The 15,983-nt window shown below is 37.3% G+C and overlaps 1 protein-coding gene across 1 annotated transcript in view; it reads right to left on the reverse strand.

Moving 5' to 3' along the window:
• FAT4 (FAT atypical cadherin 4) overlaps nucleotides 1-15,983 on the reverse strand; it is a 175,987-nt gene that overhangs the window by 32,634 nt on the left and 127,370 nt on the right. The window contains exons 8-9 of the mRNA XM_030313110.2: nucleotides 9,776-10,026; nucleotides 3,449-7,798 (exon numbers count right to left, since the gene is read on the reverse strand). Coding sequence (XP_030168970.1) covers nucleotides 3,449-7,798; nucleotides 9,776-10,026 — 4,601 coding nt within the window. The remainder of the gene's footprint in view (nucleotides 1-3,448; nucleotides 7,799-9,775; nucleotides 10,027-15,983) is intronic.

The raw sequence follows: 15,983 nt of genomic DNA on the forward strand, positions 1-15,983 counted from the left end.
TAGCTGGTAAAGACTACCTGGAAGGAATAACTGAAAATGATCTTTCAGGCATTACCTTTACAAAGAATTAAACAGATACAGACATTTGAACAATACATTCTTCTTTAGTGTATGGAATAACAATTTGTCACTATGTTTCCTATAAAACAAAACAAAACTAAAACTATCAGACTTGAATGATCTGCTAGTTTTACTGGATGGACTGTGCATGTAGAATTTAAAACAATGAATTACATGAATTCAAAAAATAAAAGATCCATATTAATCATTTGACTTTGTTTTTTTACATCATTCTTGATTAGTTGGATTATCTCCAAGTATGCAAATGAAGACTAAAATGAGCTACAAAGAGGGACAGTATGTAAAATTACATAGTAATTGCAAACTATTTTTGTAACTTCAAATAACTTTTCTAACAGAGGTTATGATCTAATCTTTGGAAGCTTTGGCTCTAGAGTCACCTGAGTGTAGGCTAAGTTTTCTACAACATAATATAGGAGTAATAATAGTATCTTTCTATGCCAGATATTATCTCTTGACACTCAGCATCATTCCTATCCTTCTGAAGTACAGGGCCTGGGAGTCACAAAACTCTCTTTTCTAGACTCCTGCCCAGCAGGGCTCAGGTTTAGGTTCTGCCAGAGGGTGAGTTGAATGATATCTGAAGAGTCAAAGCAAAGCAGGGGCTGTTTTGGGACTCTTTGCAGACTGCAGGTAGACAAGATGATCAGTTGCGGTTTCTTGCAGTATCTGCAACGTTCTTATTGCTGAAGTTAGTGGTGAATTTTCCTGACCTTCATTCTTAGGCAGTTTAACGATATTGTAAGCCATTTCCAAGTACTAAGTACCTTCCTACCTAGAAGTCTGGGAGTAATTTCAGTTCTTGACCAATCTCATTCCAATACACTATCTCATATGCTTTTTGTGAGGATCCAGTAGAAAAACGTACAAAAAGTTCTCAAAAGATATCATGGACTTGCCATGATACTCTATAGCAAATACAAACAAATGTGTGATGAAGAATCACATATAGAAATCACATATAAGAAAAAAATATAAAAATTGTATACATATAAAAAAGTATGTGATGAAGAATCACATACATAAAAAAAAGTAGAAAGAAGTCAAATTTATAGTCAAGACTCATTTAGACCATCTTCTGTGCCATGCAAGAGGCAAGTTATTTAATCTCTTTTAACCTATCTGAGACCCAATATCCCAATATTTTTTGCCCTTAAAATAAGAATAATAATAGTGATAATACAGTTTCATTGAATTTTGAGAACTAAATGAATAACTAAGTGAATAATAATGTCTATGATGCAAAGACTTTAAGAAGTGCTTTTTTTTTAAAGTTTATTTATCTATATTGAGAGAGTAAGAGAGAGCACAAGCTGGGAAGGGACAGAGAGGGAGAGACAGAATCCCAACCAGGCTCTGTGCTATCAGCGGAGAGCCCAATGCAGGGCTTGAACTCATGAACTGAGAGATCATGACCTGAGCCAAGATCAAGAGTGGGATGGTTAATCAACTGAACCACCCAAGCTCCCCTAAAGCAGTGCTTTAAATAGCCACCTAATAAATGATATGCATATTTCATAATGAAAAGAAAGGTATTCCTAAAAGTTTCAACTACTACATTTAGAAAAGTAGGCAATGTACGTTTAAATCTAATGTAATGAAGAAAGAAAGAATTAATGTTAAAGAATTAGTTCTATGCCCAATCATGAAGCAACATTTATGCTGCAATCAGCATATGGTGCTTTTGCTCATACCCACGGTACTTTCCCTGTTTCCTATCTACTACCAAATGCCTTCACACATTTTTCATTTTAGGACTAAGTATAAACTCATTTTAAATCTAAATGTGAATGAGCATATTATACTAAAATGGACAAAAATAATCCTTATTGTTGAATTTTCAACAGAGGAAGTAATTTTTGGGGTTGGAGTAGGAAAGATTGAGGAAGATTTTCTAGAAATTCTGAACTGATAACTTAGATGGAGCCAAATTACTCATGATGCTAAGAATACAACTGTAGTAGGATTCACAACTTGTGCATTGAGGCTTCTGTCTTTTTAGAAATTCTGTGCTGCCCCTCTATAACACCACTACTAATACAACTAATTTACATTACTACTTATTGAATGCTGGACACTCTGGTGGGCGTTTTACAAGCATTATCTTTATTCATTACCACAAGCCTGAAAGATAAGTAAATACGAGTAATCTCATTTTGCAGATGGAGAAATTGAAGGTCAGCAAGGTTAAATGACTTTCCAAAAGCTATAGTTAAATCAAATACTATCAAATTCCTGATTGTTTTCATTATACATTATTGTTGCACCTTTTCTTCATCTATACTTCAAGGATATTATTTTGTTAATAGGCAAAGCTTGTATGTTAAACCTTGACTCATTCACACTTGCTTTATGTCACTATCAAGCAATTCAATTCTTCAAATATAAAACCATTAGTAACCCAATGTAATATATATGGACTAACAATGTATAGTGTGCAAATGACAGCAGAGAATTTTTCTCTCCTCAGACTTATTAAAAGCATAATATTTACACACATTGAAGGTGCACCAACCACTGATCAGTTAGTAGATAAATGATAGAAGATAGCCAGCTAGCTAGCTGGATAATTAGAGACAGAAACTTACAGAGATATATGTATATTTGTACATCATACCCTGTTAAAATGCCAAAGACTAGTGAAACATATTTGCTGCTGTATGTTTTATTATGCTTCTAAAATGTCAAGGTAAATTGTGGTTCAGTTCTGTTGTGATTTTCCAGAGAAGTCAGGTATTATGCCTTCTACCTGACTAGTAGAAATACATGGCATTTTAATTTCAATCTTAACACATTGCTCTTGCTGCCCTCAAATATGGATCAAATTTCAGCAATAATGATAATGATTTTAAAAGATCATAAAAATGATGAAGATACACCAAAAAAAAAAAAAGATGACGATAAAATAAAAGAATCAACAACCATTGTTGACATATTTAGGACATTAAATGGTCCAGGCCTTATGCCTTAGACTTGAGAACACTCTTATTTGAAGACATTATATGGTTTTTGCTCTTGTACAAGACATTTAGCAGATTGAGAGCTTAAACTCTGGAAATAACTGTGTAGGCTTACCACCTGACTCTATGACAAATCTGGGTCATCTTAGAAAACTGACTTACCTTCTCTCTCCTTCAGCTTCGCTATCTGTATAAACTGGAAAATATTTACCCCAACCTCATGGGTCTCTTGTGAAAAGTAAGTAAAATAAATACAGGTAAAGTCCTGAGAACAGTGTAGGCCAATAGTAAGTACTTACAGCATTTGCTATGATTATGGAAAACCATTTAAAAATGACAAAACACACTGCTTTCTACTATACTTGACATGACTAAAGCCTTAGTGAAAAAGCCAAACATTGTCATACCTGTGTATCCAGTTTTGCAAACACAGTTGAAGCTTCCTGGAACATTTTGGCAGGCAGCACCGTTCTTGCAGGGACCAGGCAGGCACTCATTGACATCTCTCTCACAGGCCCTGCCAGTGAAGCCATCCGGGCAGCTGCAGGAAAATCCTCCCACTAAATTGTGACAGGTCCCACCATTGTGGCAAGGGGATGGAAGGCATTCATCTATATCTATTTCACACCAGCTACCAGCATAACCTGGCAGACACTTGCATAAGAAAGGCCGCAGAGGTTCGTTTGCCACAATGATGACTGGGAGACTCTCGTGGCTCTTTAATACAGAGCTCACAGCCAGTCTTCTTATACAGCTCCCTCCATTCTGACATGGGCCGTGAACACATGAGTCATGATCCACAGATTCTACCTTTACTCCACTCTGCCGGAGAAGGATCTCTTTGATGCTTTCAAAGAAGGTGGCTACACCACTGGGATTCACATACTGATTGTTGTTTCGTTTCACAGCTGCTAAAAGAAACGTTCTATTGTTCTCCTCGTATGCACCATAAAGTTGCACAGCAGTCCCTAAGCCTGTCAGTTGGGAACTGGCAATGCGTAGAAAATGAAGGTAGTGGTTAGTCAAGAAGTCCTTTACTGTTGGAATGCTGAGACGCAGTAGGATGCTGTTATCCACAGTAGCATTAGAAAATCCAGCAAAGAAAACTCGGATATTGCTCGTGACTGTGCTGTGAACTCCATCACTGCTAAGGACAGTGAGATCAAATGTGCCGTCTGTTGACCTTGGCTGTGAATTCAGATCACAAGTACCCGTTGGAATACTGAACAGGCTTGTAACTCCTGAAGTAAGGGAGCAGTGGAAGGTATCTAACACATCCGGATCCTGCGGCTTCACAGAGCCTAATATCCCACCAGGAAATAAATTGCCATAATAATTAACAAATATCTCCACAGTCCGAGACTGTGAAGGATTGTCATTTTGGTCTATAACTGTGATATGCACGGTTCCTGTGGAAGACATTTGAGGAACACCAGAATCCCTAGTAATCACAGACAGGTAGAAGTCTGCAATCTGTTCTCTGTCAATCTCTCTGGTTGTGCTCAGAACTCCAGCAGTGTTCAGACTAAAATAATTGGTGGCAGGACCTGTGCTCAGCAAGTAATAGGTAAAAGGGCCTTGATTTGGAGGGAGATCAGGATCAGTGGACTGAAGGGTCATCACCAGAGTTCCTGGGCGTTTGTTTTCCATAACTTCACCTTCACTGATGGTCAACATAGGTCCATTATCATTTATATCTTCTAGGGTAACTAACAGGGAGGCACTTCCTGTAGCGGAGGGGGTCCCTGAATCAATAGCCAACACCGTGAGATTATAGACAGGTAGGGTTTCTCTGTCTAGTTCTGCTGTGACAGTGATCTGTCCCGTCTGTGGATTAATGGAAAAGGCACCATTTTCGTTTCCTGATCCAATGAAGTAAGAAAACCTGCTCCAGCTGGGGACAGAGTCTGAGTCAAAGGCACTGACAAATGTCACATGGGTTCCAGTTGGGACCCCTTCACTGATCTGAACACTGTAGATGTTTAAACTAAAAATGGGTGGGTCATTGGCATCAAGTACAGTGACGTTTACAGTGACCTCGTCTATATCGGCACCTCTAATGCTGCCAGAATTCTTGGCCAGTACCTTCAAAGATACCCTCTCTTCTTTTTCCCTATCGAGAAGGCCAGAAACATAAATCTGCCCAGTCTTCTTATTGATCTGGAAACCCTTCTTCCTACTGTTACCAAAAATCAAATAGTGTACCTCCCCATCGGTGCCCAAATCACGGTCGCTGGCAAACACTTCTCCAACAATTGTGCCTTTGGGAGCTGCTTCTGAGATTTCAAAATAGTAAAGTTTGGAAACAAAGCGAGGCACGTACTCATTTGTCCCTTTTAATTGTATATTAACAGTGGCAAAACTGCACCTTTCTTCATCAGGGACATTGAAGGCTTTCACAGTCAGATGGTAGCTCTGCTTGGTTTCAAAATCCAAGAAGCCTTGAGTGGTGATGACTCCTGTGTTAGGGTCAATGACAAAGAGGTCACTGTCAGATGACTGGACGGTGTATGCAATCACAGCATTGGTTCCGGAATCAGCGTCTGTAGCATTTAGGTGGATGACCGTTGTTCCACTTGGGGCATTTTCCAAAACAGTAGGGAAATATTCATCAGGGAAGAATACTGGAGAATTGTCATTCACATCGATCACATTTACAGTCACGCTGCAGTAACCAGTTCTTGCAACCCATCCTCCATCTGTTGCAGTAATAGTCATCTCATGTTTCTGGCATAGCTCATAATCAAGAGCTTTGGCTAGTGTTAATATACCTGTGGAGGAATTGATTGCAAAAATGCCTTCTTCGTTTCCTGAAGAAATACTGTACCTAATTAAGCCATTCATCGCTGCATCTCTGTCTCTTGCAGAAACGGTTCGGACAATGGCCCCGATACTATGGCTTTCAGGGATGGTTGCACTCATGTGACTTTGAGAGAATTCGGGCGTATGGTAGTTTTCCTCAGTGACAATTATTTGAACAGTTGCTTGGGATGAAAGCGGAGGGTTTCCTTTATCTCTCGCGGTGACAGTAATCACAAAGTTTTGATTTAAGTCAGAGATCAGGGAAGATGCTACTGAAATCCACCCTGTACTGTTGTCCAACTTGAATTTTCCGAAATGATTTTCATTAGAAATCAGATACTCCACTTCAGAATTCAGTCCAAAATCTCTATCATCTACTGCTGTAACTTTGATTAACTTCGTACCGACTTTAACATTTTTGGTGACCGGAGTAAAATATTTACCTTTAAGAAACTGTGGTGCATTGTCATTACTGTCCACTGTGTTGATGGTGACTGTTGTCTCACTGAGTAATGAAGGATTACCTCGATCTGAAGATGTCACTATAAAACTGTGTCTGTTGATGTTCACATTACTGGTGCCACTGACATTTTGGTATTTTAAGACCTGTTTATTGAAAATCTCTCCTGTGGTGGCGTTAATCCTGAAATACTCTGACTGAGATTTTATAAAATAAAAAACTTGCCCATTTGATCCCTCATCAGGATCTGTTGCAGATACCTGAGTCACTTTGGAGCCAATTTCAGTAAGTTCAGGACAATCTAAATAGTAAGAGGGTCTGCTAAATCTTGGAGCATTGTCATTGACATCTGTCACAAATATTGTGACATCTGTACTTACAGTCCACCCAGAATCATGTGCAGAAACTCGGATTCTGTAACGGTCCGTATCTTCTCTATTTAAAGGTCTGCTAATTACAATATCCCCTGTGCTGGGATTAATTGTAAATGGAAGACTTGTGTCCGTTATAGAATATCTACTGATTGCATTTACACCGATGTCTTCATCAGAAGTTGTGACACGTGTAACTGTGTATCCTAAAGGGGAATTTTCAGGAACATAGGCACTAAATATTTGAGAGAACCTTGGGGCATTGTCATTTTCATCTAAAATGTTAATGATGACTTTTACTGAGGTACTCTGAGAAGGGGAGCCTTTGTCCGAGGACTTTATGGTGAGCACATACTGAGATATTTTTTCCCTGTCTAACGACCGAATGCTTCTAATTTCGCCAGTGGCGTGATTAATAGTGAAACTATGTTCTTTGTTGCCATGAACAATTTCATAATCTAACTGTCCATTGGGTCCACTATCCTTATCCATTGCTGAAACAGTAAGAATTTTTCGAGGGGAGAGATTTTCCAATATTTCAGATACAAATGGATCTTCCTTAAAAACTGGGGAGTTATCATTGACATCTAATACTGTTAAGTCAAGTTTCTCATAAGAGGATAGAGGAGGGAAGCCTCCATCTCTGGCCTCTATCCATATAACATATTTTTGTATCTTTTCAAAATCTAGAGGTTGACTAATGGACACTTGCCCTGTTAACTGATCGATTTGGAATGTACTGCCGAGATTCCCACTTGCAATATAATAGGACAAAGGTTCTCCTCTCAAGGAGGACCCAGTAACGGTGGTGACAAGAGTGCCGACTGGCTGGTTTTCAGGGAACATGAAAGTCTGTTCCTTGGCTCTGACTTTAGGGAAATCTGCCTTGTTCACAAACCTAACAGTCACTGTGGTAGAATCTGTCTTTGGAAATGAGCCACCGTCTTTTACATGTACAGAAAATGTCACTTCTGAAGCCCCATTTAGTGGTCCAGCTGCCATAATAGCTCCCCTCAGTGGGTCAATGTGAAATTTTTCAGAGTTTCTGCCCGAAAGAGAATAATGCAGCTCAGAATTGGGTCCAATATCAGCATCTGTGACTGTAACCGCAAAGACGAAGGAACCTATAAAAGATGGAGCGTACAGTTATAATCACATGGAACCCAAACAAAACATTTGATAGTGGATTAATGTATACAAAGTATTATATTGCTCCCTAGTATAACTTAATTTTCTCATGATTACTGGGAAGAACAGTAACTCCTATATCATCTCTGAAGTTCCCAAGTCAAATCTACTTAATGGTAGTCTTTAGGGGCTGACCTGCCATTTTCTAACTAAAACCCATATGGTCTACTAGATTTAATACTTTTCAGTATGCCTTTGAGAAAAGTACAGTGAAGAGCAATGGCTAATCATTCAAAATTATAGTTCCTAGGAGAAAAATTGTACATAAGACAACTTTCAACAAACATGATACTATGTGAGTTCTGCTAAGAGCTACGTTTCTGCCCAATGAAAAAAGATAATTGCTCTCTTAGGTCTTAAAGTATCTTTGAATTACCATACATGTAATCAAGTCAACAATATTTTTAATACATTTTTTAAAATTACTGTGATTCTTTAATTCACCATTTTTTGGCAAAATGCTTTTATCTGTGATCTATTATCACACGGAGACAAAATCTATATACATATATGAATACATATATTCATAAATCAATTAGAACAATTATAAAGTAGTATGAAATAAGAACTGAGGAAGAATGGAGTCAATTTGGATTCCAAAAGTTAGTGCTTGGGATGAATGCCAATGAAACAGATTGTAGCAGAAATACGCAGGAAAACTGCCATAAGGACATGTTTTTGATGTACTCATTCAAAAAACCTTTTCCAAACCTGTATTCATACCCTACAGTAAAGTTTGTGACAAAAGCGAAGTCTTTTATTAAGGCCAGTGATTCTTATTAATTACAATAAGTCTAATGAGGAAAAGATGCTTAAGCATTACATACTCCCTTTTTATAGGGGATGCTATATTGCATCACCACACATTGGATGTAATTAGAATCATGCCTGCCGGCATCATTTCAGCTACAGGCCTTCATCAGGGATATATGACTTTGATATTGACATTTCCTTTTGATAAAAGATTGGCACAGAAATTTATGCATTTTATACTTTGAATTGGTATCAATTTGACATTCTCAAGTGAATAGGAGATCAAACACCACTGAGAGAAGAGATCCTGGATCCATTTGCTTTTTCTTCTAATTAAAAGTATTTTAAAGCAAAGCAGATCAAATTCATTTGGGCCTATATTTGTATATTTTCCTGTTTGGAAACACATCTCAAAGATTACAAATGGCAGATTATTTGTGCAGTTTTTTAGAGAGCTTGCCATTTTTTACAAACAAGCAAATGAAACCAAAGTAAATTTAAATGAAAGAAGATAAATGCATATAGTGTCATATGAAAGTGGTCACTAATGTCTTCATAAACTAACAGAAAATCTTCATCCATCAAAACTGGAATAAAATATTAACAATAATAATTCATTAGAATTATTCACTCATTAAATATTTTTGAAAACCTACCTATGAAGGATTAAAACAAAATCTTTATTTTCTACCCACAAATATAGTAGAATGCTTTCTACCTCTCAGATGTTTCAGGAAATAGCATATGGCAAAAAGAAAGGAAGAAAGAAAGAAAGAGAGAAAGGAAGAAAAAGAAACAACATCTCTCCTCTCAGGGAATTTACAAACAAATTACATACATCTCTGGGCAGAACCCTTCTTGACTATGAAGTGACTCTTTTAATCATTTGAAAATATTCAAATTATATTAAGAAACAGTACCAGGAAAGATGTAGCAACTATAAAATCTTAAACACAATCGGTCTAAAATTAAAAAAAAAATCATTTATGAAGATTCAACATTCCTTCAGTTTCGTTAGTCAAAACAAGTTGAATTTAGAGGATCTATGAAGCTAAGCTGTATCAGAAATATTCATATAAAAGTAACAAAAATATGTTTATAGAAAACGTCCAATGTATAGATTGCATTTATCCATGACACCTCAGAGTTGGCTTGATTACCTGGAGGAGTAGGAGACGGGATGTGTGTGACATATGGGTGATGTTGAAATCTTGGTGGGTTGTCATTGACATCAGTCACAGTGACAAGCACACTGGCAGAACTGGAAAGAGGCTCCGGGGATCCAGCATCACTGGAGACCACAACTAAAGTGTAATTCTCTTTTGTTTCCCTGTCTAGCAATGCACTTGTGATGATTTGTCCTGTGGATGGGTTGATGGTGAACTGAGAGTTTCCACCAATGATTCTATAACTAAAGAGAACAGAGATGGGCATATTTTTTCTGGTGTTCATACTGCAGCATCTATTCACTACAATTCAAAAACTGAGGCAGAAATGTTAAAACAAATCATTAGAAGTACAATCACACAACAATTAAAGAATATGGCTAGAAGATAAATATTTCAAATTTTATGTATCACATTGACAATCTTTACTGTGAGATGTCCAGTGAGCTCAAGCAGGTCCTCACAAGATATCTGGATTTTTTGGATCATGCAAGTCCCCAAAATATACCCAGAAGACTATTGTGTTATAAATAAGTGAACCTGAAGGCATAAATCAGGGCCTCGCTCTAATATTGCGGTTAGTGGCCAGGATCACAAATGAACATCTGTTAAATGAATCTAAAAATTACTTTTCTGCTGTGTACCATAATAAACCAGAGAAGATCAGTTGAAGATCTTATTTTATAAAGACAAAAAACACTGTATTTGACATCCACCGCCTACCCAGAACAACTAAAGAACTGATTATTTATACAGAGACATTCCTGCTTACTAATTCTCTCATTTGTCATTCCTCATATGGCTATGCTTTTCTTTCTTGTTGTCAGGAGAGGTATGACATTTTCATGGATATTCTGATGCTAACCAGATTGGTTAATAGGCGGGAGTTTCCTCTGAGAACACCTTCTCTCTTCTTTATGAAGAGAAAGCTATCTGTATATTCCTCAGAGATCAACTAGAAAAGAAGTAGCTAAGCTTGAAGGTTCAGAAACTGGCTATGGTCCATTGTTTTTAGAGTTGGAGGGTGGCAAGGAAATGGATGTCTTTAAAAGTCTTCTCTTTTAGACTAACAAAGAAATGGCCTTGTTAGAATTAAATGCATGTTTCTATAGTTTGGTTTGTGCCCATGAAAACAAAGCAACAGCAAGTATATCTAACAGTAGAAAAAGGCCTACATTGCAGTAAGTGGAATGGGCATTCCTCCTATTGAGCTCACAGTTCAAAACTAACATTCAGCAATTTTATCCTTTTTAGAGAAATAATGAACTACTCCGGAGCTGATATTTTTAAAAAGTAGAAGTCCTATCAAATGATAACAAAATAGAAAAAAAAAGGTACAGGGGGCGTTTGGCTGAGAAATGACTTCAGTATTTACAAAGTACTTGATATCACTCAGACTTTCAATACATTTTGGCGTACTCACATGCCAGGATCAGCAGTAAATGAGAATAGCATTTCCTGGACCAGAAGTGACTCTTTATAAAGTATAATTACTGCCTTTATACAGTAGATATCTATTCCCTTTATCAAAATAAAAATATCACAGGTTTATAAGTGAATTCTTAAAGTTATAAAATCAGGACTTATGAAATAATCAAATTATTTTACCCTTTCAATAAATTCTGTAAGAACCTGAATTATGCGAATTGTGTCATCTTATTCTGAGAAACCTTGTGTCTATCAGTAGATGCAGAAACTATCAAACAGGGAAAAAGAGCAATTCGTAACTCAGAGCACCACAAACTTTTTTACAGCTTTATGACAGCAAAGTTCAGGGATTGATTAAAAAATACCTCAATTATTCACAAATACAAATAAAGTTAAAATGATGAGAAATGCATGAAAATTTAGATTTGGATATTTGTCTATGACAAGACTGTGATGTATTAGGAAGAGCAACATGTTGAAAGGCAAATGATGTGAGTTCTGAAGTAGGCTCTAGGCTCTGAGCTATTTGTTAGCACAGAGCACGACGCGGGACTCGAACTCACAAACCACGATTCCATGACCTGAGCTGCAGTTGAATGCTCAACCGACTGAGCCACCCAGGAGCTTCTCTGTTTAAAAGTAATTAATATCTTTACTATTTTTAAACATTAAAAAATAAACTGTCACACTAGTATGTGATTTTTTTTCCTAGACTTTACCTAATTCTGAAGTGTATCAAAAGTCTATTTAAATTTTTTAATGTTTATTTATTTTTGAGAGACAGAGAGAGAGACAGAGTTGGGAGGGGCAGAGAAGAGAGGGGACACAGAATCCAAAGCAGGCTCCAGGCTCTGATCTGTCAGCACAGGGGTCGATGCGTGACCTGTGAGATCATGACCCGAGTTGAAGTTGGATGCTTAACTTACTGAGCCACCCAGGAGCCCTCCAAAAAGTCTATTTTACATATGAAGTATTCTGTAAATGCCTCATAATATCTAAAATATCAGTTTTATCTGATATATACTTGTAAGTTAAAAAACACACATATAGAAGGGACACAAGTGGCTCTATAAGTGGATAGACGTTCAAGATAATATGCCCAGGTTTGCCTTTCCTCTATCACTTGAATCCTGGTTTAGTTCTCATCCCTTCATGAAGATCTTTCCTCCTTCTCAGTCCAAAATTTCTTTTATGGATATTAACTTTATCACATTGGGTTTTGTGCTGTCCTTTCACACCTGAACATCTATGCTGGGGTTTAAAGCTCTGCAGCATCTTACCGTGTCCTTATTGTGTACTGAGCACAGGCTACAAGGCACTTTATATATGCTCTCGTTTAGGTTCGAAACAATCCTGACATTTTGGTTTTGTTTTGGATTTTTTATAGATAATGAATCTGAATCAAAGAGAGACTAATACACTTGCACAACAAAGCACGCTGTCTACAACAGGTCAATCTAGACTTTGAATTTGAAAATCTAGTCTTTAGGACTCAACACCCACTTGTTCTATCATACTACAGTATAAAGAAGGTAAAACTCAGCTGGAGTGAAGGCAAGAAATGCTGCACCTGCTTGCTAAGACTAAAAGGAACTAGTGCTCAAGGTGTGTATCAATGTAGAATTGGTTTCCATTGATTTGGCTCGGTGCAAATCAACAAATATTTATTTGCAGATTCAAGAATAAGAAATTACTATTTCAAATTATGGGCATAGACTGACATCATTGTTACCTAAAATCTAAATCACTTTTGCACTTTTAAAGGTAAAATATCACAATTTGATTTTTTAATCTTTTTTTTTTTTTTTTGCCTCTTCCTGACATCTACTAGGAGCATAAAGCACTGTGTTGTATGTTGCGAGAATACAATAATTCAGTTTCTGTATTAAATTGTGTGCACTTTGAAACACAATTCACTTGGACATGAATTTTTACCTCACTTCTAACACTTCAATTCATAAAATTCCTTCTTTCTAAGCCTTTTCTCTCCATTTATAAAGTGTTGATCACATATACGTTCCTTTCACTTAGTACTTTGGAGCATTAAATGTAATTTCATATGGAATGCACTTGGTATTGTAATTGGTACATGATGAGAATTAAAAGTCCAGTTTTACACACATAACAGAATATATACACATATTCAATTATAATATAATAGTCTATCATATATAATCTATTATAATCCATCTACATATTTAGTCAAATGGATAGGTGGGCTAATTGATAGACACTTGGAGAAGTAGGTGAAAATCCTGTCCTCAAGCTTACATCCTGAATGGAAGAAAGAGAGAAATACAAAACAAGGCAGTATATTCAAGTAGAAGTATTGCTCTAGTTATCCGAAAGACAGAGACCACTTTTGACTGGAGTGATTGATTAAAGGAAAGCTTTCTGTGAAGAAGGCTAAAGTTAAGCTGAGCTTTAAAGGAGCTACCCATCTTGCAATAGTGGTGAAAAGGGAGAAAGGTGGTCTAGGTCAGGAGTCAGCAAATTTTTTTCCTTAAAAGGCCATTGCTAGTCAATATGCCTCTGCAGGCCATAAGAGCTCTGTTGCAATACTCAGCTTGCTGTTGCAGGACAAAAGCGGCCGCAGACAATACATACATGAATGGGCATGGCTATATCCCAATACAACTTTACTTACAAATGCAGGTTTAGCCTACAGATTGCCATTTGCAGAACCTGGATCTAGGATACAGAAGAACTCGAACAAAGCCATAAAGCTTGGGAAAGCACAGATCCTTTTCCCAGGGGCAGAAAGTGATCCAGTGAGGCTGAAAGTTTGGCTATATGTTGAGGGTTTGTGCAGAATAAGCTCGGGAAGACGCTGGGGCCATTTATGGAGTGACTGGAATATGGAGCCTGGGCATTATGCCACAGGCAAACTGGAAGTTGAAGGATTTTGAGGAAGGGAGTATCACTGTTAAAGCTGAGCCACTGAACGCCCAAGCTGGTTCATATTACTGCCATTGCTCTTTCATTCACTGACTCAGGCTTTGCTTCATCCAGACTACTTCCTACAGTACTGACAGATCAATCATCATAAAATGTAAACTAGTCGTGTGATTGCCCAGCTCAAACACTTCAGTTGTTTCTCCCATTAGACACAGAAAGGTGTGTGACTTTTTTCATATGATATACAAAGCCCATTCCTAATCCACACTGACCATAAGGAATCGCTTTGCTTCTCTGATAACATGCTTCTGCAGAGCCCTTTGCCTTTGTGGCTGTTGTTGTCTTTGCCTAGAAGGTCTGTCATCCCTTATTTTGTGATAAGCTACTTCTCAGTCTTTCCAGAAATCATCAAGTACTTGAAGCTTCTACTGATTTCTTCGAACAGCATCAAGTATGCTATTCTTTCCACCCATTCTGTGCTTAAACTATACTTGTTGCAAAGTACTATAATTTCAAGATTACAAAATTATCTCCTATACTGAACTGTTCTCCTTGCGGTGGCTGGAGGTCCTAACTCCTTGGAACTTAAAGTGCCCAGGACATAGTGAGGGCTTCAAAATTATACAGTACAGGGTAGTATAGAGATTAGAAACCAGAGTCAGGGAAGAAAGTTAATTTTTATTATAATAGTCCAGGCATGATGTAATTGTGGATTGAACTAGAATCTTGGCAGGAAAAATGCACAGAAGAGAATGGGTGCCAGAGGCCTTAGTAAGGAAGAAACATGAGAACTTGTCCACTGACTGAGTATAGGGGGAGAGGGTGACCCCTGGCTATCCAACATCGATGAAAAAAGCAAGACAACACCATTAAGAGAAAGCAGAATGCCAAGATGAGAAACAGGAAAGTTAGGAGCTTCTGATATGCTGTGCTCCTGCTGCCGGCAGATCCTCCAGGTAGAGATGTCACCTGCAGAGTTAGAAATACAGGAAGGGGATCTCTGGGATGGAGTCGGAATCAATACCACATATTTAGAGGCTTCTGCATAGTTTTCTGGGTGGTTGCAGCTGTGAAAATGAAATATTCTCCCTCTCCTTCTCTCTCTAGCTCACGCTCTCTCACTTTTCTTGCTCTCTCGCACTTTTGTTCTCACACACACACCAAAAAAAGAAAAAAAAAAAAGGACTGAGAAAAATATGATGGGCAATATCTAAATTACTTTGCAAAGAGAGAAAGAGGAGATTAGAAGGTAAATTAGAAAGTGTGGTCAGAGATGCAGAGTGAGAAATAAGAGATAACATTTCCATAGACACTGACGAGAAAAAAAAAAGGTTAAAAAGAAAAGATGATCTGTGGTGCAAATATTGCAAAAGGTAAAGGAAAATAAAGACTCAGAAAAAGTCACTGAACTTGGTGAATTTCAGCAGAATCTTTGGATAGATTATTTTTTTCATAGATCAATGGAGGAGAAAAACCAGTTGGAAGATTTTTGGGAAAAAAATGGCTGGAGAAAACTGTGAGATAACGACCCAGTCTGGGTCAAAAGTGTGATATAAAAAAAAAAAAGTGAGTGCAAACCAGCAGTTCTAAGAATATTGGAATCATTCACTCAATGCATTTATTTAGGTGTCAGTCACGACTATGGTGCAAATGTTGTGAAAGGAAGACTATACTAGGAATAAAATAGATATAAGAAGATTAACAAGAAAAAAAACATTAATTTAATGAGTTTTGGGTCCTGATAATTGTATGAGAGACATTTATGCATATTAACTGATTACATATATACTACTTGGCACATAGTAGGTGATCAATATATATTTAACTCTCACAAATTATAAAATAACAGTTCTTACTGTTATTTTATATATATACT

Source organism: Lynx canadensis, chromosome B1 (assembly GCF_007474595.2).
Source record: "Lynx canadensis isolate LIC74 chromosome B1, mLynCan4.pri.v2, whole genome shotgun sequence".
NCBI lineage: Eukaryota > Metazoa > Chordata > Mammalia > Carnivora > Felidae > Lynx > Lynx canadensis.